General features: G+C 42.4%; 2 protein-coding genes and 1 long non-coding RNA gene across 6 annotated transcripts in view; 2 read left to right on the forward strand and 1 right to left on the reverse strand.

The window, feature by feature from the left end:
- FBXO11 (F-box protein 11) overlaps positions 1-1,410 on the forward strand; it is a 100,371-nt gene extending 98,961 nt beyond the window's left edge. Inside the window, exon 23 of the mRNA XM_060169978.1 lies at positions 85-1,410. Coding sequence (XP_060025961.1) covers positions 85-214 — 130 coding nt within the window. The 3' untranslated portion in view covers positions 215-1,410. The remainder of the gene's footprint in view (positions 1-84) is intronic.
- Positions 1,377-19,432, reverse strand: MSH6 (mutS homolog 6). Of its 4 annotated transcripts, none has more exons than XM_060169974.1 (10): positions 19,098-19,428; positions 11,642-11,841; positions 9,228-9,397; positions 5,526-8,070; positions 4,057-4,322; positions 2,884-3,001; positions 2,503-2,592; positions 1,943-2,097; positions 1,664-1,863; positions 1,377-1,547 (listed from the first exon to the last, which is right to left on the reverse strand). In XM_060169974.1, the coding sequence occupies exons 1-10, from the start codon at positions 19,355-19,357 to the stop codon at positions 1,466-1,468; spliced, it is 4,086 nt and encodes a 1,361-aa protein (XP_060025957.1). In that variant the 5' UTR covers positions 19,358-19,428; the 3' UTR covers positions 1,377-1,465. The 4 variants fall into 4 exon arrangements, with proteins under 4 accessions (XP_060025957.1, XP_060025959.1, XP_060025958.1 ...); XM_060169976.1 differs by having other exon boundaries at positions 19,109-19,302; XM_060169975.1 differs by lacking the exon at positions 2,503-2,592.
- On the forward strand, positions 18,435-25,110 carry LOC132531851 (uncharacterized). Its single transcript, XR_009544243.1, has 4 exons — positions 18,435-18,574; positions 19,310-19,415; positions 21,220-21,321; positions 24,984-25,110. It is a non-coding gene; the product is annotated as an uncharacterized LOC132531851 (long non-coding RNA).
- Positions 25,111-25,413: the final 303 nt, after the last annotated feature.

Here is a 25,413-nt window from a genome sequence, read left to right on the forward strand (position 1 = left end):
GTATGTAGCACACTTGCTTGCTGTATTACCCGATTATTTTCCTCCCCTCACTTTCCTAATCTTTGGGTTTTCATTTTGCTTTAGGTTTTTCTGTGACTGTGGTGCTGGAACACTGTCTAATCCTTGTACATTAGCTGGTGAGCCTACACATGATACAGATACACTATATGACTCTGCTCCACCTATAGAATCTAATACATTGCAGCACAACTGAATTCCTTCCCTAAAGAAAAAGTCCTGCCATTCTAACATCATAACTTAAAACATTTTTTTTTGGAAGAAGATTTAAAATATTTGCCCATGCTACAGGAAGAGACTGTATTAAAAATGGATACACAAGGTCAGTTGACACTATGAAGCTCAAGCTACCAAAAAGAAAGTGGCAATATATTGACTCAGGATCTCAAAGCTGGGTGTTTTAGCATTACTGTGTAAAGACTTTTGAAGGGACAGAAGTGAAGAAAATAAGCTGCAATTTTGTACAGATACCAACTTCTGAAAAAAGCTGGTGTTTTTACAACTAGCATTGAATGCAGTCCAATTTGCAGTAGTACTCTTCAATAGACAAGCAGCTTTGTTGCTGCCTTTATGGACGTGGGTACCAATTGCTTTTGTAATATGGTAAAAATGTGAGCTAGCACTTCTGCATTTCTTTTGATTTTTTTTTAACATGTATTCAGATTGAGAAATATGATTTTAATGCTTTAATCTCATGTAGTTTGTTTTTAATTTCAAGCAAAATCTTATTGTACTTGAATGTGCCCTGTTTTGTTAGCACACCTAGACTTGCTGTAACTGTACTCATGTCCCAGTATGTACGTTCTTTCTATGAAAGAGAAAACACTAATCTTAAATTATATCCAGCAATGTTTCTGGTATCCTTTAAGAAAAGTTAAGACTATATTTCCTTCCCTTCCCTGTGCAGCATTCAAAATCACCCCTAGACAAAGTGAGTGTTTTAATGAGACTTCCTAGGAAGGGATGCACTGTAAAACAAAAGTATTCTTTTAACTCAGTTTTGTGAAAGGTAAAAACTACTATGTTTTAAAAGTACACTTTAGAAAGTCTCTTCAAAACAGTCCTGTATTTGAACTCTGTTCATAGTTTTTTTTTGAACAGTTTAGACAAATTGCTGGAAATTAAAAGAATTTCCCGCATTAAGCTGAGACAAGTATATATACAGCCCTATACAGTTTCATAGCTCCCCCCCACCCCATTTATGTGTATTGGTGACAGTGGGTATAAACAGCCTGAAAGTGTATGCATGTACCATAACATCTAGACTTAATATATTGTGGAGTATTCAATAACCATTATGTAGAAGGTAGGTAAGAATTAAAAGGGTTTAATTTCCTAGAAAGAAAATGGAAAAATGGTCATTTTTAAAAAATAAAGTTTATTAGATCATAATGTTGTCTGAATTTACCACCTTTGTCAAAAGTGAACTCAAAGCTTCCAATGTAGTCTATAATTCCTCAATCAAAGTCAGCAACTTACGGACAGCTTCAGCATCTACAGTCGAGCTTTCACTAGCCAGACAAACTTCCCTTAAAATAAATTTAAAAAAAAAGTTTTAGTTTACATTTTTTCACAGTGCATCATCCATTCCTTTTACTGTTTTGTTAATCAACTACATGGTAAAATTATACCCAGTTATAATTACCGAAATAATCGCAGTGACTGAGTCATCTTCTCAAATTCTCTTGCTTTTCTATGTCCCTTTTGAATAACCTCCTCTGGAAGATTAGCAAGCCTTGCTGCATTAAAGCCATAGCTTTTAGGACAGGCTCCTTTAATGAATTTATACAGGAAGGTAATAGTCTCCTGGCTGGGATCTTCACATTCATTTTCTACCATGCATGCCTAAAAAAGAAAAATTACATGCTGGCAATGGAAGTACCCATTCAAAAACATAACTTTTGAATAAACAACTTGTACATACCATGTGTCCTAGGCGCACTGCAACATTTTGAGAATAGTCTTCAACCAGTGAATGGTAGTGGGTAGAAAACAATGTACGACACTTTATATTCTCAGCAAGTTCTTTAACAACTGCATTTGCTATTGCTGTCCCATCAAATGTTGCAGTACCTCTTCCTATGAAAATAAAATATACATGAACTATGTGTTACACAATCTGCCATATTATATTCAAAGGGACATGCCTCACAAAGGAATGGAAAAAAATGTACTAAAGATCAGTTTAGTATATCCAAAAGCATTCTGTAAACAGGCCCTCTCTAGCTAAGTAGGTCTGCTTGGAGTTCAGGAATACTACTCGAGTATCACTGCGCTTCAGAAACTTCCTTTTAGTTCTCTTTAAATAGCCTCATTATCCAATAAATATTCTCATTATCCCTGTAAAATTGCCACCTTAGGGCCAACTGTGGGGTCTATGGACGAAGGTGAGTGTATTCATAGTCTTTAAGAGATGTGTCCTTCAGACCATTTTCCAGAAAAATAATTCTTTGTACTAATGTTTTGGAAATTTTAGTATCTTACCTAATTCATCCACAAGCACCAGAGAATGTGCTGTTGCATGTTTAAGTATACTGGCAGTTTCACTCAATTCAACAAAAAATGTACTTTCACCTAAAAAAAAAATCACAAATAGGTGATCATTTTAAGAATCCTGTTGTAACAGTAGATTCATCTTTTAGGTTCATATCCTTTGAATCTATTATGAACTACCATGATACTAAGAGATTACTTCTAGTATGTTAAAAATTGCATAATGCTTTCAAATGTCTGAAAGCATTCTGCCTTGCGTAACACCAGAAAAAACTAAATAAAGCATCCTATTTAAAGGTAGATGTGTTTAACACCTAAAATATAGAAATGAACTGTCAAATAACAGAGCCTTAGGTAGGGAAAAAAACTCACCTGACATTATTCTGTCTGAGGCACCAAGTCTAGTAAACACTCTATCGATTGGTGTGAGCCTACACACTTCAGCTGGTACATAACAACCCATCTGGGCCATTACAACCAGTAGGCCGGCCTGTGAATGAGGGAGAAAAAGGTCTTTTATGACTGGTGTTAGAGAACAGATAGAGATATCTCTATGTATATCCAGAAGACAGAGATAATAAGCCCTAATAAATCTTTATTAACTAGGAGTAGTCAGGCACTCTAAAAAAATTCTTCACAAACCTAAGTAGGAAAAGTGAGGCTTAGGAAGGCATGAGGCTTAGGGTCTAACTGGCTTTATTTGAAACCTCAGCACCTATATGCTAACCAACTACACTGGTGATTCTCAACCTAAAACTACTGATGCCCAGAACCAATTCCAGACCAAACAATCAGTTTCAGAGGATGAACACACCCCAACTCCCAGGTACTTTTTTGTTGTGCTCTCTAGATGATTTTTGATTTAAAAATGAAAAGGAGGTTGAAAACCACCTTACTACACTATTGCTCCTCTCTAGTTAGCAAATTTGTACAGAAATATAATACAGTGCAGTAGAGTTAGGGGGTCAGCAAACATTTTCTGTCAAGGGCCCAATGTCTGTTACACATCGTTCTTTTTCTACAACCCTTTAAAATCTAAATCATATTTAGCTCAGTAGCTAGCTAACCCCTGGCAGAAGGTCAGAAAAATATATTTATTGTTTTCCCTAAAAGCAGTTCCCAACAGTTAACTAGAGGTCATGAATCACTTTCCTGTATGAACAAGTGCAATGGTTCTTGTATAAGGGTTCCTAGAAATGAACCTAATTTAAGAACAAACATAAAACATTTGTATAATTTTCATTCATTATGAATACCTCTGCCTTCACAGGAAATGGATTCAATCAAAGTCAGAGTTCATAAAAAAACTCATGGCCTGAAACCACCTTCACCTTCTTAATATACTTCCCTTAACATCAGGCAAGTATTTGACCAATAAGAATACAGTTCTTAGTTTCATGACTCAAGGAGTTTCCCTTTGCTTCCTAATAAGTCAATGACTGAATTCTATCATATGCTCCTTGGGAAACGGTGGCCTAAATATGTACCATATTCACTCTTTAAAAGTGTTACAAATAATTTGGTGTAACAAAACTTCAAGTTTACCTGTCTCATGAGCGTAGACTTGCCCCCCATATTCGGTCCAGTAACAAGCACACAGTAAGCTTTGCCATTTTCTTCCTCTTCCTCACAGCCTATTAGAATGTCATTTGGAATAAAGTCATCACCAAAAAAAGTCTTCGTAATGCAGGGGTGGCGTGATCCTTTAAGGTCTAGAAAGGGAGGAGTATCTTCTCCTGGCAACAGAATTACTGGACGACACATAGGACCATCACCCCCTCGACTGTAGTTAGCCAGGCACAGTAAGACATCTGTTAAAGAGAGGTCAAAAGTGAAGCGTCATTATTTTTGAGGTTTCTTGATAAGCACAAAGGCCCAACTTCTATAAGTCTTCCAGAAATGTGTTTTTAGTGAAGGTGGCATGCTCTACTTGCCCTTTAGACATGGCAGCTTTTTTTCTAAAAGTAAGCACTCTAGTGACATTGTTTTAACTGCACAAAAATAAGTCATCAGCCTAAATGTTTTACATGTCTTATAGCACTTGTACTGAAATGAGAATTAACTTCCAATTTCAAGCCCAAGAAAATATCCCCTCAAAGTAGATTTTAAGTCCTCTAATATCTAAACCAGAGGTATGCCAACGGAAAGCTAAGATACAACAGAGAGATGCTGTAGTGGTCTCTCCTTGATATAACCATGGAGCTATAACACTTCTTAGAAGCAGAATATTCTGACAATAAGCAAAATCTTAAGAGGAAAATATATTGACCAATTTTGAACACCTGAGCTGAGGGATGATTTTACATTACCTACCAAATTGTTTAAAACTGTATTGGCTTAAGTAATGTGGCACACTCAAAAACCATGATAGATATACACACTCAAAAACAGAATAGGATGCCATTTTATTCTGGACAGTTGTGTTCAGACTAAAATAGTTTTGTACAAATTTGAGTAAACTATGGTTGCTGCATTTTTACAACAGAAAAAAACCCAAAACTGTAAAACAAGCAAAGGCTCCAAATGACTTGGCCATGAAATTTAAAGAAAAAGGAAATTACTTATGAAGCTGAAAAGGTTACCAAATTACAAATACATAAATCAGGGCTCTTAGAAATCAACTGTAGAAAAGCAAGTGTGACAACTTGGGCTAAAAGAAAAAGGGAGGATTAAAATCTTTTGAAACGTTCATGTAAAGAGATTCACTGAAATACAAAAAAATGCAAGGGTGTATATATATATATATCTATATCTGTATATATATATATAAACAAAAACTGAGTGATAGGTCAAGGGATAGCTTTAAATTAGTGTGACAAAAAATAGCTTAAAAAACAGCATTTATCGAATACTACAAATTCAACTGAAATTTGATTAAAATATATACGTGTCCCTTGAGTTTAGGGATACGAGTCAATGAGGACTTTGCAATGGACTTTCCAATCTTAATATACAGTTGGAACACAGGACGTTACTAACCAAAGCTTTAGGAACAAGCCTCTTGAAAACCTTACCCAACACTGCGATGCACTCCACAGCAGCCTGCCAGTCCTTGTAATTTTTATCAAAGTTATAGAACAGTCGCCGCATGCAGTCCTTTAATGATACATCTCTCCGTTCTTCAGCATTTATCAGATTAGCCAACTTTTTCTCAATTGTTTTGGTCCAGTATCGTTTACAGCCCTTCTTGGTAGATTTCAACTCATATTCTTCTGGCAAATTACGGGTGATGAAATTCTCGGGAATTTCCAACTGGTAACGATTCCTACCAATTCCCCAGTAGACTATGGTCCTACAGCCAATTCTACTACGCTGTTTCTCCAAGTATTCCAGGAGGCTCTGTTCATTTTCTCTTATGTCAGCAAGAGCTTGATCATAATCAGAGTCAAATCCTGCCTTGGGAGTAATCAGTCCAGTCTTTCGAGCCTTTTCATGGTCAAAGGCTGTATCCCATCGGTTTAGTTCTAAAGTCAAATCAGGAAAGCGGCCTTCAGGATTTTTTGCCTGCAGAGTAAGGACCTGCTTAAGGATTTTAGACTTAAAGTCATCAATGACTTCCTCCATAACCCCTATAATTTTACATAGTACTTTGAATCCTTCCAGAGCAGAAAGAAAATCAATAATCTTTTTTTTGCTGTATGTGGTTTCTTCATACATTATAGCCCTGCTATCTGGGTGGTTCTGGCTCTTCAGGGGAGAGCCAACATTATGAATTTTACTCAGTAGCCTCTCAAGGTCTGGAAGCTTCTTTAGAAGGTCTACAACCTCAGAGATTTTGTCAGGCACAACCATTAGGTCTTCTATGGCATCTAGACGATCACTGATAACATAAGGGTTACAGAGTGGGGCACAAAGCCATTGCTTTAGGAGCCGCTTACCGAAGGGAGTATAGCAAGTATCAATCTTGTCTAACAGGGTCCCTTCAGTAGAACCATCTGTTCCATTCAGAAAAATCTCCAAGTTGCTTAATGTCACAGCATCTAGCACCATTCGTTGACTGGCTTTAGCAAAGACAGCACCAGGTCCTGTAGCACGGACCGTGTCAGAATCCAAGGGAATATATTCTTCAAAATTAGCCATTGATAGAAGCTCCTGATCAATAAGGCATTTTTTGAGGTAGAAGACACAACCACCAAGAGCAGAGAGGGCCAATTCACTCTTCTCTCCCGGTGTCAACCCAACAGAATCAGACTCTGAGGTCATACCTTTAAGCACCTGGGGTAACATCACCCCACTGTCCTCATTTAACTTGTCCGTAAAATATCCTTCTTCAAGGAGAGTTCTCAAAGTTTTGGCTGCATCCCAAAACTGGGAACCTGGTATTAGACCTTCCTGAAGAGAAGAGGACAATGAACCCTTGAGAATCATCTTAGTTTCCACTGAGAGATTTCCTTTCTCAAACAAGACTTGTACTGGAGGATAGTGTGCCACTAACGTCCTAAACCTGGAACAATGGCGATCATCTGAAAACTGACCTATGAAGAACTTCCCTAGCGAGGTATCAACAAAACATACTCCATACACTCGAGCGTGGCCATAAGAATCTTCTTCTTTTTCTTTGAGGCTAAGAAGGTATTTACTGTAGTTCTCTGAGGGGTCACCTTCCAGCACACTGTAGGTCTGTGTACCCTTGGTAATGACCCTACAGATCTCCCTCCTCACCACTCTGTCATACTTAGATATATGTGCCATCTTTCGGCATCGTGCCTCCATCATTTCCGGGGTCTCGGTCTGTTCCACCCGTGCTACTTTATAGCCCTTCTGGACCAGGGAATCTGAATATCGGCCAAATGCAATTTCAGGGAAACCAGAATGGGCCCAGTTGCCTTTCATGAATACCAGCCCTAGTTCACTGACTCCAGTAAGAGCATCCATGTGGTATAGCTCATAAAACTTCCCCACCTTATAAAATATGACAAGATCAAAGTTCTGAGACTTAATCTGCCACCACTTTCTCATCCCAGGAGTACAGGAATTAAGGAAATCCTCAGGCACATAGAGTGTGGATGCATCAAAATCAGGGTGATCAGGTCGCCTCCTGTGCTTATCTCTTCTCTTCTCCTCCTTAAGCCACTCTAAAGTTTCATGATACCAGATGGTAGGGCGACTACTGTCATCACATCCTCCACTAACGTGGGCTTGGGATTCAGAATTTTGAGGGGCAGAGAAAGCACTCAAAGTATTCTTGGTTTCTGATGAAATGCCAGTTGCTCGTTTGGTGGCTGAGGGCATTTCCTTCCTTGAACTTTTCCTTTTGAGGGAGCCATTACCAGTTATCATTCTCTTCCTCTTTGGAGCAACTTTAACAGGGCTGTCCAGGCCTTCACTGTCACTATCCCCTACTCCACTGCTTATTTCATCACTGCTTCCTTCCTCCTTAGCATCTGGCTTAAATTCCACATCAGAGCCACCAATGTCACTCTCAGAGTCTGATATGACCCTTCGCTTTTTTATCTGGCGGCTACTTCGCCTAGATCCTTGCACCTTTGGCCTCACTTCCTCTTCACTCTCAATTTCATTTTCTTCTTCACTCTTATCTGATGCGTAAGTGGCACCTGCCTGGAAGGCAAAGAAGAGTATTTTAAAACAAAGTAAAATTTGGAAAATGACAATATTGCTGTGGAATCTCTCAATATGCTGCAACTTCATCTATCAAGAGAAGAACCCACCTCCAGAAATAAACTATTTTCTTTCTCAAGGGATATCAACTTCAGTTTCACCTAACATTAAAACAAGTATCACAATACAGGATTAAGTGATTCTGTCATGAGAGTTCTATCCTATTCAATACTGATGAAGTCCTTAGGATGACCACACAGCACAAATACCCATAGACGATGTCCTCATTAACAGTCATAGCTGTGGAAAAAACTTTCAGTCTTCTTCTGTTATCTTTCTTCCAGGGTCACCTCTCCTCTTATATTTGGACATGTTATGAAGTTTACCATTTTATAAATTCTTTAGTATAAAAAAGCAGTAAATCAACCTAGTTCTAGTCCTTGCTTTCCACAAACCAGCTGTACCTTCTTGGGCAAGGCACATTCACTTATTATCATTGGCCTCCCTCATACGTAAAGCAGTATGAGGCTAAATGATTTCTGTAGTTACCATCCAGGTCTAAACATCTGAGTAACGTTATCTCTGGTTTCAACCTCAAAAATAAGATTAGAAACTCTTCTTTCATTTCTCTTAAAATACTCATTATATTAACTTACTTATTGCCTATCTCATCTAGAATAGAATAAAACAAAATCAAACTTATAGATGAATCTTTTTAAGCACACGGCATTAATTTACTAAATTAGAAAATGATGACTGTGTTTGTCTTAAATATACCAATTATTTGTTCATTTCCTTAACAAGATTTAATTCACTCAAATAGTGACCATTAACATTTGAAACCAAGGTTGTATTTCAAGGTTACTCAACCCCTATTCTTACCAATTCAAAATACAACAGAAAGTATACTGGTTACCAAAATGGTCCTGCCTTTTACAGCGTGTGTCTTTCTAGCAGGCTTGAGAACTTAAGTAAAAAGAGGTGCTAGGCTGCTGAGATTCTAAATAATATAACATGACCTACAGTCCAGGAATGTATAGAAGTATGCATGTTTGAGTACTAAATGGATATATGGAAAATACCACTCTAATATGCCCCTGACCCTTTTTCATCACTCTCCTAACAGAAGTAACAACCGCCTGTTAGCACTGTCCCACCTCTGTCTCTTCTTCCTCCTCTGGTTCTGAGGGCTCATCACACACTGCCAATTCAAGCCTCTTAATCTTGTCTTTATTCAAGGCTTCATCTGCACGTTGCATTGCTCTGAGAATTTCAGGCTTTGAACTGTAGAAATGACCTCCTTTCTGGGCTTCCTTTGACTTCGAACCTAAAAAACATATATATATTTATTTACAAATAGGAACTGTTGGCTGGATATTTGGCTCAATGTATAACACTTGCCCTAAGGAACAAGAGTGACAACAATCAAGTATAATTTTTAATCTCCCATTATTTCTGATTGATACAGATAGATTGATACAGATAGATCAATAAAGCCTACAAGGAAGGAATTTTCAGGGAAAAACTACCAGTGAAACTGAAATTACCTATTTTACCTCATTTAAGCTGCCTTAACTGTTGGTCACCCAGGACCACTTAGTCTCTCTTCTATAATGACCTGGGGCTGTGACCCGAAACACCTAGGCACACCTCCTCTTCAGGTGAGGCATGAGATGTAAAGGGGGTTTGAGACCCTTTTTAAAAAAACATTACTTAAGGAAGGCAAAAACTACACTGTCACTTAAATGAAGCAATGATATTAAAAATAAGTTTGTTCCCAAGGCAGTTAGATAAGATGTTAAAAAAAAAAATCCTACATTTTGGGACAGTAACCCAGTTCAGACTTGTAATGTTAAATTTTTTCAAAACAGTAGCATCAAAATGTCTTGCTCTCCTTTAAAGTAAAACTTTTCCTTTATTCATTTCATTTCAAAGAGCTATAGTATTAAATGACATTTCCATCCACTGAGCAAAATTTCTATCCACAAGACCAATAATACAGAATTGTTTTAGTTCTTTTCCAAGAGGCATAACTAGGAATGTCTTTTTCTCTTCTTCTACCTGAATATACCTATAGTTGGAAAATGAACCTGAATTTGTCTTAACAGATCCAAACGTTATATTACACCCTTCTTTCTATATACTAAAACTGATGGGACATCCTAAATTTCCATGGAATTAGCAACGTTCATAAGCTGACTAAAACAAAGCTGCAATTTCTCAATTCTCTAAAGAGCTGCACCAAAACTACAAACTGTAACAATCAAAATCATTAAGAGTAGCTCTGAACTTTTCCCAAAGTACCTGCTGCAGCTGTACTTACCCCCCACACACACACCTATCTGGTGTCATCGTCATTCCCTGAAACCTCTGATGCAAACTACAGCTCTAAGACCATGCCCCCCAAAGAAGGCCTACTTTTTTTCATGCATGCCTCTTTGCTGATTTATTCACATACATGTATTGCAACGATCTGGATATTTAAAGGGCAGAGGGCAGTATGCACATGGGTTGTTTTATAAAATAATTACAACATAAATGTAAACGTTTTTGATCTCTTTTTAAAGTTCTTTTTTGCCAAAGCTTTGTTTAGAATCTCAAAAATTAGTCCTGGAAAAAGACCTCACTTATCATCTGGTCCAACTCTATCTCATTTTATATATATGCAAACAGAATCAGAAAATAAAATTATACAGCAAATTAGTGGAGAAGACTGAACCAAATTCCCTTATTTTCTTTCCATCCTGCATGTCAGATTTCTGTGTGGACTTAACTTTCTTCAGTGTGCTGTCCCTGCCCTGCAGGATGAAGAGTACTATGACCAAAAGGCATGATTCCCAGAGGTTTCTGGGAAAATGAACATTGTTCTGATTCCAAAACACTGAGTTCAACAATGTCCTAGCCAGGAGAGTCTGAAGATAGTGGAGAAAAACCTGTACATGCTGGACTGTTCAGGCACTGCATCCTGCAATCATACTGTACATGCACTGTACAATCCAAGAGACTGATAGGGTGCACCCAGTCCAAGTGAAGCTATAAATGCAGGACTGCTGATGTCTGTGATAAATAAGGCTGGGCCTAGGAAGAGAAAGTTAAGGTTCCAGAAATCTGATTTCTGATGTGAACCTCAATGCAGATGTGCTCATAAGGTGAGGATTTTGAAGGCCAGGTAGCATGCATCTCCATCTGTCCTAAAGAATGTCACTGATCTATATTCTATGCATCTTGGCTGCATTTTCTTTTGGAACCTTTAAGATGGGAACACTTTAATTTACTCTTTTCATGTCTGAGTATGGCATTTTGGTCCAAATCACGAGATTCAATCATGAAATCATTTTTCCTTTAATGATATGATATTGCTATAAGTCACTCAGAAGGACGGAAATGCAGCTTAAGACCAGCTGCATCCTATCCTTTTCCCATGCTAGAAGCTTTCACCACACCACTCCTGCAATTTATTCAAGTAAAATATGCTTAATTCCACTGTATGGGAGACACTAACACTCAGACTCGTGTGCATGCATGCTCTCTCTCTCACAAACATACACAATCTGCAGAGTGAATCTTTTACCTGTATATGGCTTTAATAGCCTTCTGCTAACCCAGCCCCTCGTTGGGCTGTCATCAAAAAACTGTACATGAACTCGGGCAGACTTTCCTTTCTCACGGATGAATGTTCCATCAAAAGGGTGGTTGTAAACCAGGCAAGGCCACCAAGGGTAACCCTCCATCTTGGCCCAAACCAAATCACCTGGTGAGAAGTCACAAGAACTGTTGCCAAAAGAAAATACATAATTTGGTTAATATTTTGTTAAGCTACATTAAAGGCAATTACCTACAAAGAAGCAATTTTAAGGAAGGTATCTCTAAGACTCCTTTGAAATTTTCTGGCATTAATATACAGGAACAGAAATTCTAGAATTAATGATTTTTTTAAAACATTTTCAAGTTATTTTTAAAAACATAAGCAAATATCACAATGTTTATTAAGAGAAACACAAATATAATGGTATTAAGGTTAGAGACTATCTCAGAATTATTCAAGGTTTAAAAACTGTGGCAGAATTCTGATAGACTACTGATAGCAGGAAAAAGACAAACTCATTGTACTTGTGATCCAAATTATAATGAGTAACACCTGTACTACAAATATGGTCTACATAGGAACAGGATCTGACCCAAAGTATTAATACCAAACATACCGACTGTGTAAATTTGCTGCTTATATTCAATATTATCGACTTTGCTCCAATGTATTCCAAATACTCCAAAAGCTGCCTATAGCACACTACTACCCCCACCCTCACCCTAAAAATCTAGCTTTATGGAAAAACTTAAGAGATAAGTGCCTAATGTACCCAAAATAGTTGAGTACATAATGCCTACAGAATCAACAGGAGATTCAATCTTCACAAAAGCTGATTTAGCCCTAAAGGTTTCCTGAGAAAGGGAGAGGAGGGGAAAGGAGAGGGAGAAGGGTAGCAGTGTCCAGTGACAGACTACAAGAGTCCCTCAGTGATGGAGAGGGACAACAACTGATAAACCCTGCTCAAGTACTATATACCAAGATTTTCTAAGCCCGCTTACAGGTTTTCGCTGAATAACTACAAATGTAAAATAAGCACATTACAAAAAGAATATTTTAGACATTTTTGAATCATCAATTGAGGCCACCTTATAAAATCAGGCCCAATCATAAAATTAAAGTATTTCTTTCTTCACAAAAATGTGAATATGGAAATCCCTATGCTGGACAGTTAGAAAAGAAACCAGAACAGGAGCATGGCTTCAGCTGGTGCTTATATCAAAGGCCTTTAAGGTACATTCTTCTTTCAACTTAGAAATCTATAGCAACCAGCACAACTTTATAATTATTGCTGTCAAACACCACAAGGCTCATCTTCAAACAGGGAGCTGTGTCTGCACCATTCAGACTTCTTACCTTAAGTGCTTCATCCTTCCTAACATATCCATTAATTAACAGGATACAAAGACCCTTATCTACGTGTGGAACTGTCAAGCAGGCTTTCCCTTAACTTAGGCAGGTAGCCACTTAACCACAAAGTCTATCACACACTGGTATCAGAAAACCACAAGCTGGGACTTCCCTGGCGGCGCAGCGGTTTGGTTTAAGAATCCGCCTGTCAATGCATGGGACACGGGTTCAAGCCCTGGTCCAGGAAGATCCCACCTGCAGTGGAGCAATTAAGCCCGTGCACCACAACTACTGAGCCGCACACCTAGAGCCTGTGCTCCACAACAAGAGAAGCCACCGCTCTCTGGAACTAGAGAAAGCCTGCATGCAGCAACAAAGACCCAACGCAGCCAAAAATAAAGTTATTAAAAATAAATTTAAAAATTAAAATGATAATATATCTCAAATGTTTGATATTCTTGGGATTTTAAAGACAGTTTTAAAAAGGTAAGAGGAGGGCTTCCCTGGTGGCGCAGTGGTTGAGCGTCTGCCTGCCGATGCAGGGGATGTGGGTTCATGCCCCGGTCTGGGAAGATCCCACAAGCCGCGGAGCGGCTGGGCCCGTGAGCCATGGCCGCTGGGCCTGCGCGTCCGGAGCCTGTGCCCCGCAATGGGAGAGGCCACAGCAGTAAGAGGTCCGCATACCGCAAAAAAAACAAAAAAAAGTAAGAGGAAAAGGTGACAGCTCAGAAAAACAAGTGTAAAAGCCTTCATACAATTAAAAATAAGAAATGACTTAAGCTAAATATACAGTGAACAGATCTTTAAGCTTTTGCTTTAAAAATCACATTATTTTTGCTCCCTCTTCAGCCCATTACCTTGGTGTCGATTACTAGTTGTGCCCCAAATTTGTAGGCAAAATTTTTGGCTATCTACTTTTTAAAAAAGAATCAGTAGATAGCAATGTACTGCTAGAATTTGCTCCTATAAACAATAAAAGATAGACTGGGTATGTCTAACAAAAACTTGTGTATGTAAATACAAGTTTCACAAACGTGAAACATGCTCTCAAGCCAGCTTTAGAAATCAAACGATCAGTGTCTGTATCTACCTCTTAAGGTGGACCATTAGAGCAGAATTCCCCTACCCTCAAACAGCTAATGAGAAAAGAGAAGTAATCAGAGCAATTAATAACAAAGGCTCCCATCATACCTGCCCACCTGTACCTCTGCCCACATACCTGGCTTGCTTTCTTTCAGCTTGCATAACTATGGCACCCATCACTTACGCATTAGGTCTACAGTGACCATATAAATTATCATCCAAACTGGCCTCTAAAACTATTTCCTAAATAAATTATCATCCAAACTGGCCTCTAAAACTATTTCCTAAATAAATTATCATCCAAACTGGCCTCGGAAACTGTTTCCTAAATATTATTAGAAAGGAAGTCTACATAAAATACTAAAAGAAACCAGAGTTCTTCGGAGAGCAGCTTAAGAAGCAGGGACATTGACCATCCTCATCAGAATGAAAAGATGTTTTCAAAAGCCCTGAGGGCAGGGACTTCCCTGGTGGCGCAGTGGTTAAGAATCCGCCTGCCGATGCCGGGGACACGGGTTTGAGCCCTGGTCCGGGAGGAATCCCACATGCCACGGAGCACCTAAGCCCATGCGCCGCAACTACTGAGCCTGCGAGCCACAACCACTGAGCCCGTGCGCCACAACTACTGAAGCCCACCCGCCTAGAGCCCGTGCTCTGCAACAAGAGAAGCCACCGCAATAAGAAGCCCGCGCAACACAACAAAGAGTAGCCCCGGGCTTCCCTAGTGGCGCAGTGGTTGAGAGTCCGCCTGCCGATTCAGGGGACGCGGGTTCGTACCCCGGTCTGGGTAGATCCCACATGCCGCGGAGTGGCTGGGCCCGTGAGCCATGGCCGCTGAGCCTGCGCGTCCGGAGCGTGTGCTCCGCAACGGGAGAGGCCACAACAGTGAGAGGCCCACGTACCGCAAAAAAAAAAAAAAAAGAGTAGCCCCTGCTCTCCGCAACTAGAGAAAGCCCGCGTGCAGCAACAAGACCCAACACAACCAAAAATTTTTTAACAGTTCTGAGGGCAATGTTAAAAAGTCATAAAAGGGCTTCCCTGGTGGCACAGTGGTTGAGAGTCTGCCTGCCAATGCAGGGGACACGGGTTCGTGCCCCGGTCCGGGAAGATCCCACATACCGCGGAGCGGCTGGGCCCGTGAGCCATGGCCGCTGAGCCTGCGCGTCCGGAGCCTGTGCTCCGCAACAGGAGAGGCCACAACAGTGAGAGGCCCGCATACCGCAAAAATAATAATAATAATAAAATAATAATAATTTTAAAAATCATAAAAGCCAGCTTAAAAGAGGCTCCCACTGACCAAAGTATAAGTTCAGCATCTTTTTAAATACCAGTTTTAATAGTATCGATTAAATCAAATTAGGTCTGTGAAACTGAGTCCACAATGATACTTTTTTAAAAGCTTGAATACTTTTCTTACAATAATATTATATTAGGTGTGATATTATTTGGAAAATGTATTACTATAGATTTAATTGTATGAAAATTCTCAGGAAAGGCACCTACAACTAGGGCAGATAGTTACCTTTAACTAAAGGCTCTTAGGAAAAAAAAAACTTGTCAATGTCTGACACACCACTCCTATAAATGAGTACAAGGCATACACTTAAAATTTTTTACTGCCCTCATTTCTCATAATCAACAGATAATTATCACTGAAATGAGACTGTGAAAAATAAACTAGCTAAGACTTGCTTAAAAAACCCAGATTTAGTTGTCAGAAGCCTTGCTCACAGCTCTTTCAATTATGGTCTTAATAAACTACAGAAGAAATAAAGTATTGAGAAGCAGGCCTAGAGTGCATAAACATACATCCTGTAGCCATTTATTGAAACTGATGTCACCTCCACTCCTTCATTTCTCTCATCAACAAAAGTGGAAAAATACTTTTGCATCACACCTGACTGATAAAGTAACTAAGGGGAAAAAAAAACCAGGCAAAACACTTTAACACTGGAGCACAAGAGAAAACTAAATGACAAATAACCATTAAAAGATGCTCAACTTCTTTTAAAGAGTTCAACGACCCTCATAAAAAGTCCAAATGTCTTTGTAGCCCATTAGCCTGTTGGTGACTGGATCTCTGCATACCTAAGGCTCCTGCCTCCTCTTCATTCTCAATTTGCAGGACCTTCCTCTTCCTGCACCAGCTTCTAAAACTCCCTCACCTCCACAGTAGCCTGGCTAACTTCTTCTTGTCCTCTAGTCTCAGCCTAGAGAGCTGAAAGCCTACCTGGACCCACACATACCCCATCCTCCCCCCAAAGCACACGGAGCTCACCAACTCTGCTCCTTCTCTAGAATTGCCTTTTTGCTTGTCCCATTCACTGTTATATCCAGGATCTACAATGCCCAATACTGTGCCTGCCAGAGTAGATACGTTAGCATTTGTTGAATAAAAGCCAAATCTATGTATACAAAAATAAGGTAAAATTCAAAAATTAAGAAAAAAAAGAAAGCCAAATCTATATACTGAATGGAGAGTTTCTTTAGAAGCCTAGTATCAAATGCCCATCTTTCCTGAATACTTTGGAAGTAGTCCCCATAGTAGGTGGTCAAGTGTAAACAATGTTATGCTTTTACAAGTCTCCTAAATTCAGACCTCAAAAAAACAAAGAGCATATGCTATACAACACATAAAGCACAACCATACAATAAATACTTCCATCCGTTTAGAATGGATGCAGAAAGAATCAAATTCATGTTTAAGTAAACATTATTAACACATTGTGCATCTCTCACCATGAAAATAGTCTGTTACAGAGGATGCACATGTAGGGAAGGAAAAATATTTTCCCCTTTACCCTTCTGAGTTCTTGGCTAAGAGCCCCTGTAATAAAAGATTAACAAGAGGCTTCCCTGGTGGCGCACTGGTTAAGAGTCCGCCTGCCGATGCAGGGGACGCGGGTTCGTGCCCCGGTCCGGGAGGATCCCACATGCCGCTGAGCGGCTGGGCCCGTGCAACGCGAGAGGCCGCGGCAGTGAGAGGCCCGCATACCGCAAAAAAAAAAAAAAAAAAAAGATTAACAAGAAAAAGACAGACAAAAGTTTATTAACATGTATACCTCCCCATAAACGTGGGAGATACTAAGGAAAACTGACTAACTCCTAGAGATGGCCCGAGTCACCATCTTAAAACATCATCTGCAGCTTTATAAAGACAAAAGAAAGGTGGGGTGGCGGGGACAGATAAGGGAGGTTACCAGGAAAAGAACAAAAAACAAGGGTATGGTTGTTATGCAGATTTCAGTCAGTGCCTTCTCCATTTAATAAGTTTCGGATGATTTAGAGTCACTCTTCTCTTCCTAGTACAGAGAGGGAGACATCCTTACAAATGGAGATTTCCTTTTTAAATGTAAATTTCCCTTACAGAAGAGTAACTTCTATAGCTCTCAGAGCTTCTCCAGTGTCCCCCAGTTTCTCAAAAATTATCAGTTCAAAATAACCTCTATGCCAGAGGCACATTCTGGGGTGGCATATCCTGCTACTCTTCACACAACTACATAAACTGCTTGAGAGGGTCGCTTAAAGGAGAATAACACTGTAATTCCACGTAGACTTTGAAAAATCTGTATAACACCTAAAACGCAGGACATTGTAAATCAACTACTCAAGTTCTTATCCTGAATGCGTTCTTTATTTTTCTGTACCACTATTTCTTCATCCTTTCAAATGGCTACCATTACACACTATGCCTAATACAATACCTGGGATACAGTAAATGTGAGCTTTTCAAAATGTCGCCCGCTGCTCCCACAAAGGCCAGCCAAGCCCTGGAACAGCGCTGAACTGCCGAGAAGGCGAGGAAGACACCTCTGGGCAGGCTTCCCTATAATCGCGTCCCTACGTCCCTGCCCAGAGTCAGAGCAAGGCCTGTGGAGGCTCACTCTCAATTCCGGAAAAATTACACAGCCCCAACCTGCCCTGAAATCGCCAGCAAAAGATGTACTAGGTGGTCTAGTGGTTAGGATTCCTGGCTGTCACTGCTGGGGCCGGGGTTCAATCCCTGGTCGGGGACTGAGATCCCAAAAGCCTGGGGGAGGGGGGCGGCCAAAAAAAAGATGCACTGTTCCTTAAACTAACATTATTTTCAACTGGCACAATACTTTCAGGTGTCAAAATCAACACTGTTCCTAAACTTTGATCTGTTTGGGGGCATATGCTGTCTACCTACAGGATGAGCCAACTGGATCCCCTGCACTTGATGCTCCCCCGCCCCTACAATCCTTACTATCACCAATCAGGCGCCTCCGTCTACGAGTGGACACACCCCTCGCGCTCTAAACTCGTCGTCCACCCCCAACCCCCATACCCAGGCCGAGGGCCCGCCCACCCACCCCGCCAGAGGCTTCGAGTCAGAGGCGCTCAGCCAAACATCGAGCGTCTTCCTCCAACGACTACTGGACCGGTAATTCACCGTCCCAGCTGTGAAGGAGAAACGTCCTCCGGGAGTCCCACTCGCAGTACGCCACGCCCCACAACCTGCAGGTGGCCGGCGGGCAGTCCCCCGGCGGGCATTCCTCCTTCCCGCCACCCCTCCCCCGCCCCGGGTAGGCACCAGCCCCTCCCTCGCCCAGGGAGCGCACCCCATGCCGAGCAGGCAAGCTCTTTTCTCTTCCCGCCGCACCCTTAGCGCTCCCGTCTCTCATTTCTCCTCCCTGCCCCGAGCACCTTCCACTCCTCCTCCCCCACCTGACGGACCGCCTCTACCCCCGAACTAAGCGCGTCCTCCCTTCCCCTCCAACCCTTCGTACACAGCCGATTTCCTCCTACCCTGTTTACAAGCTACACCCCCAAGGCTCCCTGCGCTCTTTCAAGCCAAATATGCAACCCCACCTCCTCCGAGCCCAGGCGCTGGCCGAGCACCCCAGCGCCACCCCCCCGAGGCGAGCCTCCCTTCCCTGGGCTCCCTGCGCCTCCCCCCACTGCACCACCTCCTCCGAGCCCAGGGCCTGGCCGCGCACCCCCCAGGCCCCTGAGGCGACCTCCCTGCGTCCCGACACCCCGCTACCTGGCGGGGACCGCAGGGGCTGCCGACTTCCGCAGGCCTCCGTTGAGGTTCCTCGCCTCGGCCCGCGAAGTGGAGCCCGCCAGGGGCCCCGGCCCAGGCCCGGCCTCGCTCCAGGCCGCATCCCCGCCTGGGGAAGGGGGAGAGGCCCCGGTGGCAGCGGCGGCGGCGCTTTCACTTGAGGCCCTGACCGGGTCTTTGCTGGCATTATTCAGGGCTGGAGACTTGGGGAAGAAGCTGTACAGCGTGCTTTGTCGCGACATGGCCACGGTCGCCAAGGCCCAGCCGCTGTGTCGGACCGAGCCACTAGAGGCACGGCAAGTACCGCGAGGGGCCTGCTGGCGGGAAATCGGGGGGGAGGCGCGCTCTGCCGGAGGAACACTGGCCCCATCGGCCAATCGGCAGGCCGTTCGCGGGCGGAGTCCCGGGCGGCGCGCGTCCGGCCCCGCCCCCTCGGGCGCCGGGAGACGTGGGGAGGGGAGGGGCCAGCACGCCGCGCGGGGTAGCTGCCCTTGGCGCTTCCAGCCTCCTCTCCCCGCGGCATGAATGGCCCGGGGTTGGTTAGGACTGGAACACCTCGGCCCGAGCGAAGCTGGGCGCTGCTGCGGGGCTGACCCCCTCGGGAAGGCGTTCCTCTTTAGAAGGGAATCTGGCGGTCGCGGGGGTGCGATCACGCAGGGGCAGGTGTGTGCCGAGTGCGTGCACCGCGTAAGCATGAGTGGCCGCGGTGCAAGGGGTAAACCGAACGGCCACAGAAAGAAGCCCTGGCGGAGAAACGCCTTCCAGGGCCTGCATGAACAATCCCGCTGTTAGAACGCTTACCCCAAGGAACCGGAAAAGAAAAAAAGGATCCAGACTTAAATCAGTAGAAGATCAAGTCTGCTGTTCGCTTTGTATTCTCAAAGCGTTGCACATAGTAGGCACTTGATAAATACTTTACAGCTGAACGCTAAGTTTTTGGCCCAGTATGAGTTTATGATTTTAAAAAAAAATTGCCAGCCACACAGCTTTCCTCTGCCGGGAAGCAATCCAGTCATTTCACATAGATTTACTCATTAAATCCTCGCAATAACCTGTGAGGTAAGTATCAGTACTTCAGGTCCACTGTTCCTTATCTGAACTTCTTGGGCCAGGTGTGTCTCAGAATGCAGGATTTTTTATATTTTAGAAAAGTCACAAGGTGTGAATAAAAAGTTCCTATTCTCCAAATTGAAGAAAGACGTTGGAAGACTGACAGCTCTTTGGCCCTAATCCCAAACTGTGAATAAGTAAGTATGGAATCCAGAATCCCAGAAACCAGCCCCAATCAGCAACAGCTGTGCTTTGGTGCGAACATATAAAGATCAGCTCTTTGCTTTGTTCAGGAGGCTGTGTTCTGCCACACCGTTCTCCTGTGCTAGGCATGTAATAAAATCAGCTTTGTTTCAGAAGCAGTATTTGAAATAATCCTCTTCCCTACATGAGTATAATACATGACACCCTCAGAGAGTCTGGGGCAACACCCTAAAATCAAACGTAATATTCCTTCAGCAGAACATATGCTTTTTCACACTAAGTGGGATAAATATAGACTATAAATAGCCTCGGGTCAGCTCAGGTCAAAATTTGCTACCAAATGAGTTTGCACAAAACTTGTTTTTCAAAGCTTTTTGGATTTCAGAATTGCAAGTAAGGCATTGTTGACCTGTCTTTCATCTCCTTTTTATGGCTGAAGAAACTGAGGAACAGATGGGTCAGATGGCCCATGACCGAACAGCCAGAAAAGGGTGGAGTAGGAATTTAAATCCTGGGAAGTGTTTCTGGAGTCCTGTGTTACTAATAGAAATGTTATATTGCCTTCAGTTTAACATCGTTTTATTTCATCCTCACAACATTATATTAGGTTGAACTGTATAAAATTGCCAATATTCAACCTCTTTTTTTTTTTTTTTTTGGTCATGCCACACAGCTTGTGGGATCTTAGTTCCCCCACCAGGGATTGAACCAGAGCCCTCAACAGTAAGAGCGTGGAGTCCTAACCACTGGACCACCAGGGAATTCCGTATTCAAACTTTTTCAAAGTACAAAAATTCTGTTTCATTTGATTCAACTTAATATGATGTTATTATTCTTGTTTTACAGAGAGGAAATGTAGGCTCAGGGGGAATGAGCCAGTTATAAGACAGAGGTTAAGAGCCAGTGCTTGGGGTAACTCGAGACCTGGCCTCTGACCTAACTCACCAGGCAGGTAACAGCAATTTTACTTCTCTCAACTTGTTTCCTCATCATTAATGAGAACAGTAATAACTTTGGGCCAAATTTTGGAGGCCCGTTAGATGCTTCCCACAAACAGGTAAAACGAGTAAGAAGTCACACATCTGAGAATCATCAAACACACAATCCCTCGGTAGGTAAAGTAACCCAACCTTCTCCATGCAGAAGGCACATACTGTGTGTGAAGAACACCCAACTCAGAACAAACAGAACAAGATACTTGTTCAGAGTTTGCTACCACCACTTGTGTCTGGCAGAGACTTAAAGGCAGACAGAGGAGTAAGAAAGCTTCAAAGTGAAAAAGCAGAGGCATCAGGTGTGCTGTGATTGGCCGTGGGGTAGCTGGAAGTGGGCTAACTAGAAGTAGAGCATCCTCTGTGATTGGTTTGGGGAAGCATACTTAGCTTCCTCTGATTGGTCCTGAGTTGGAAGTGGGGATTAAAAAAAGAGAAAAGCTGGGGACTTCCCTGATGGCACAGTGGTTAAGAATCTGCCTGCCAATGCAGGGGACATGGGTTCGAGCCCTTGTCCAGGAAGATCCCACATGCCACGGAGCAACTAAGCCGGGGAGCCACAACTACTGAGGCCATATGCCACAACTACTGAAGCCCACACGCCTAGAGCCCGTGCTCCACAACAAGAGAAGCCACCGCAGTGAGAAGCCCATGCACCACAACAAAGAGTAGCCCCCGCTCACCACAACTAGCGAAAGCCCGCACACAGCAACAAAGACCAACACAGCCAAAAAATTTTTAAAAAAAGAGAAGCTGACCAGCTATCAACCAAGTCCTGACAGTTCTGGGGCAGTTGCTCCAGAGGTCTTTGTCTTCTGGACTGGTTGCTGCAGAAGTTGTGATTTGGCTTCAGTCTGCAGCAACGAGCTCAGGAAGTCAACTGTAGCTGCAGCAACCAGTCCAGGGAGCCAAACAACAGCCCCTGTAGCAATGCCTGTCAACTCACTGCCAAATGCAAATAATGATGGCTGATTCCCTTGCTGTAGCAAGCTCTGAGTAAACAGCCTTTGCTTGTTCTCATTTGGGTGGTCTTAACTATTTCCACATGTCGGAGAGCAGAGCCTTCCAGGCAGAGGTCAACAGCCTCTAAGTGAAAAGCAAACACCTTGAGTTTGGGAATAGCAAGGTGGCCCGAATGGTTGGAGGAGGATGAACTGGGGTGGGGTGGGAGAGCGGTAGGATGTGTGGTCAGGGAAGAAAGGCAAGGGCAGATGATCCAAGGCCTTATGGGACTTTTGGCTTTGACTCTGAGTGAGCTGGGGAGCCACTGCAGGTCTTGAGTAGACGAATGACCTGATCTGACACGGACTGCTAGATTGAGAATAAACTGTATTTAATAAACAGCAACCTAATTGAGCTATATTGTTCTCTACAGAAGCAAGAGTGTGGAAATAGGAAGCATAAAGTCTAGGGGGGAAAAGAACCAGAAGAGCAGGAATCCGTGGTATTTATATCCAAAATTCTGGACACATTCACCCTGCGATGACTCATGAATAGGGGAGGGTGAAATACCCCTCAAGAGTTAACCATGTGTGCTCTGCACCTGTGCTCCCCACTTATGTGACACTTCCTTCAACTGCATTTTTACTTTGTGCCAGGCACTGATGTTGGTACAATAGATACAGCTGTGGACCAGACCGATACATCCAGAGATGTATGGAGATTGCTGTAGGGGAGCTCAATTTCCACCCCAAAATGTGTCTCTTTGACATGAGGATTAATTTAGCCTGATTACTTTTAAGAAACAGAAGACTTGGAAAATTTTCCTTGTTACCTCCCCCTTAACTGCCTAAAAGAATTTAGATAAAGGGCCTATTCCTGGAATAGAGCTATTACCATAGCTGTCTGCAAAGAATGTAGACTAGGTGTAGTGGGGGAAACTCAGCAGGGCCTAGAGATCAGAGTCCACTCTGTCCCACCCTCTGCATGGACTAGCAAACATTTATTTACCAAACATTTGCTTTTCCATCTCCACTTGCATTGCCTTCCTCCCCTTTGAGGTCCCAAAACACTACCCCCAACATCCTCTTTTGTCTTTAGCTGAACATGGTATTTAAGGTGAGAATTTCTGCCATTTTGATGAGTTACTCAGTTTTCCTGGGCCTCTTCCATGTATACATGTTACTTAACTTTTATTGGATTATCTCCTGTTAATCTTACTCACATCAACTTAATTCTTAGACCAGCCAGAATTTAGAAGGGTAGAGGAAAATATCTTCCTCCCTGACACTGCTGAAAACACAAGCAGTTACTATATGCCAGTCCCAGTGGGCTCATAGATTATGTTAGATCACTTTGATAGGAATTTAGGCTAGTACCATGGTTCCCAAACTGGACACCAAGGCACCCCAGGGAATGAGAGCAAATTCACAGGGGCACCATGAGGTATTTTTAAGTTTCAAGGGAAATTCAACAACACCTGTCAGGCATTGTACTACTAACTGCAGTTAGTTCGCAGTTTCAACACGAACTCATGCTACATTCCTTTTAATGATATCGTTGGGGAAGAAAAAAACAGCATTTCCTCTACCCTCTTAGGTTCAGTTTTGGGTGTCTGCAAATTAAGCTGACAAAAGAGATTAGCAAAAGAAAGAGTTTACTTTTGCATGCAATGCGAATACATGCAGACATGCTCCATGATGAGTAACTCAAAGGGGTGGGTTAGAACTGGGAGCTTATATATCTAACTTACTGGGGGAAAGAGTCGGGGAAGAAACGACTTCTATAGTGAGGACAAATCGGTTTATTTAGGAAAGACAAATGGGTTTTTAGAAGACAAGAAAGTTTGTGATAATAGATTATGCAGGTACCAGTTCTTTTTCTATCTTCTTCACGGCCGTGAAACTCCCCTGGAGAGAGGATTTCTCTCCCGCCCCGCCCCGCCCCACCCCACCCCACCCCACAGCATGTGGGATCGACCAGGAATCAAACCTATGCCCCCTGCAGTGGAAGCACAGAGTCCTAACCACTGTACCACCAGGGAATTCCCCCTGGAGAGAGGATTAATGGCAGACTCATTTCTCAGAAGTTGCTTCTTTTAGTCAAAGTAAACTCCAAGAAGTCTTCTTTCTGCATCTGGTGAATCTCAAATGTCTTCAGCTTAAAATAATCTTTATACAAACTCTGGTATTCTGAGTAGGTCCCCACAACAACATATCTTTGCGACACTGAGTTTTTGGTGTTTTCTGTGGTCAAAAGCGAGTACCGTGTAGAATGAGTGTGGTGGTATCCAAATCTGATTTTAAAGTTTGAGAAGTTGTACAGTGCCCAACCAGCACACACATTTCAATACTATGTATAGGTTATTTAAGAATGAAATTCCCTGGTGGCGCAGTGGTTGAGAGTCCGCCTGCCGACGCAGGGGACACGGGTTCGTGCCCCGGTCCGGGAAGATCCCACATGTCCCGGAGCCGCTGGGCCCGTGAGCCATGGCCGCTGAGCCTGCGCGTCTGGAGCCTGTGCTCCGCAACGGGAGAGGCCACAACAGTGAGAGGCTCGCGCACCGCAAAAAAAAAAAATATATATATATATATATATATAATTTTTCCTTTTAATTTATCTGTATTTTTTCCCCAAACAGCTACTAAATTATTAGGACATAAATGCTTATTAATTTGTATAGGCATACACTGCATTGAGGAACCTGCACACCGCAACGAAGAGCAGCCCCCGCTCGCCGCAACTAGAGAAAGCTGCGTGCAGCAACGAAGACCCAATGCAGCCCAAAATAAATAAATAAATTTATAAAGAAAAAAGTTGTATGGGCATAAAACTTAATACATGGAACTGTTAAGTATTTCTTTTGGCCTAGGAGGCTTGGTTCAGAAGGTAATGAGATATTAAAAGCACCAGGGTTTAGTTTTATGAACCTCCAGCCTAGTGGTTAAGGGTTCTGCATTCAAACTTCCTGTGTTCAAATCCCAGCTGAACTGCTTACTGACCGCATGACTTTGTTGGGCAATTTACTTAACTTCTCTCCTTGCTTCAGTTTCTTCACCTGTAAATTGGGAATGATGATAACAGGACCTACTTCATCGGGTTGTGGTGAGGAT

This window comes from Lagenorhynchus albirostris, chromosome 13 (genome assembly GCF_949774975.1).
Source record: "Lagenorhynchus albirostris chromosome 13, mLagAlb1.1, whole genome shotgun sequence".
NCBI classification, from domain to species: Eukaryota; Metazoa; Chordata; class Mammalia; order Artiodactyla; family Delphinidae; genus Lagenorhynchus; species Lagenorhynchus albirostris.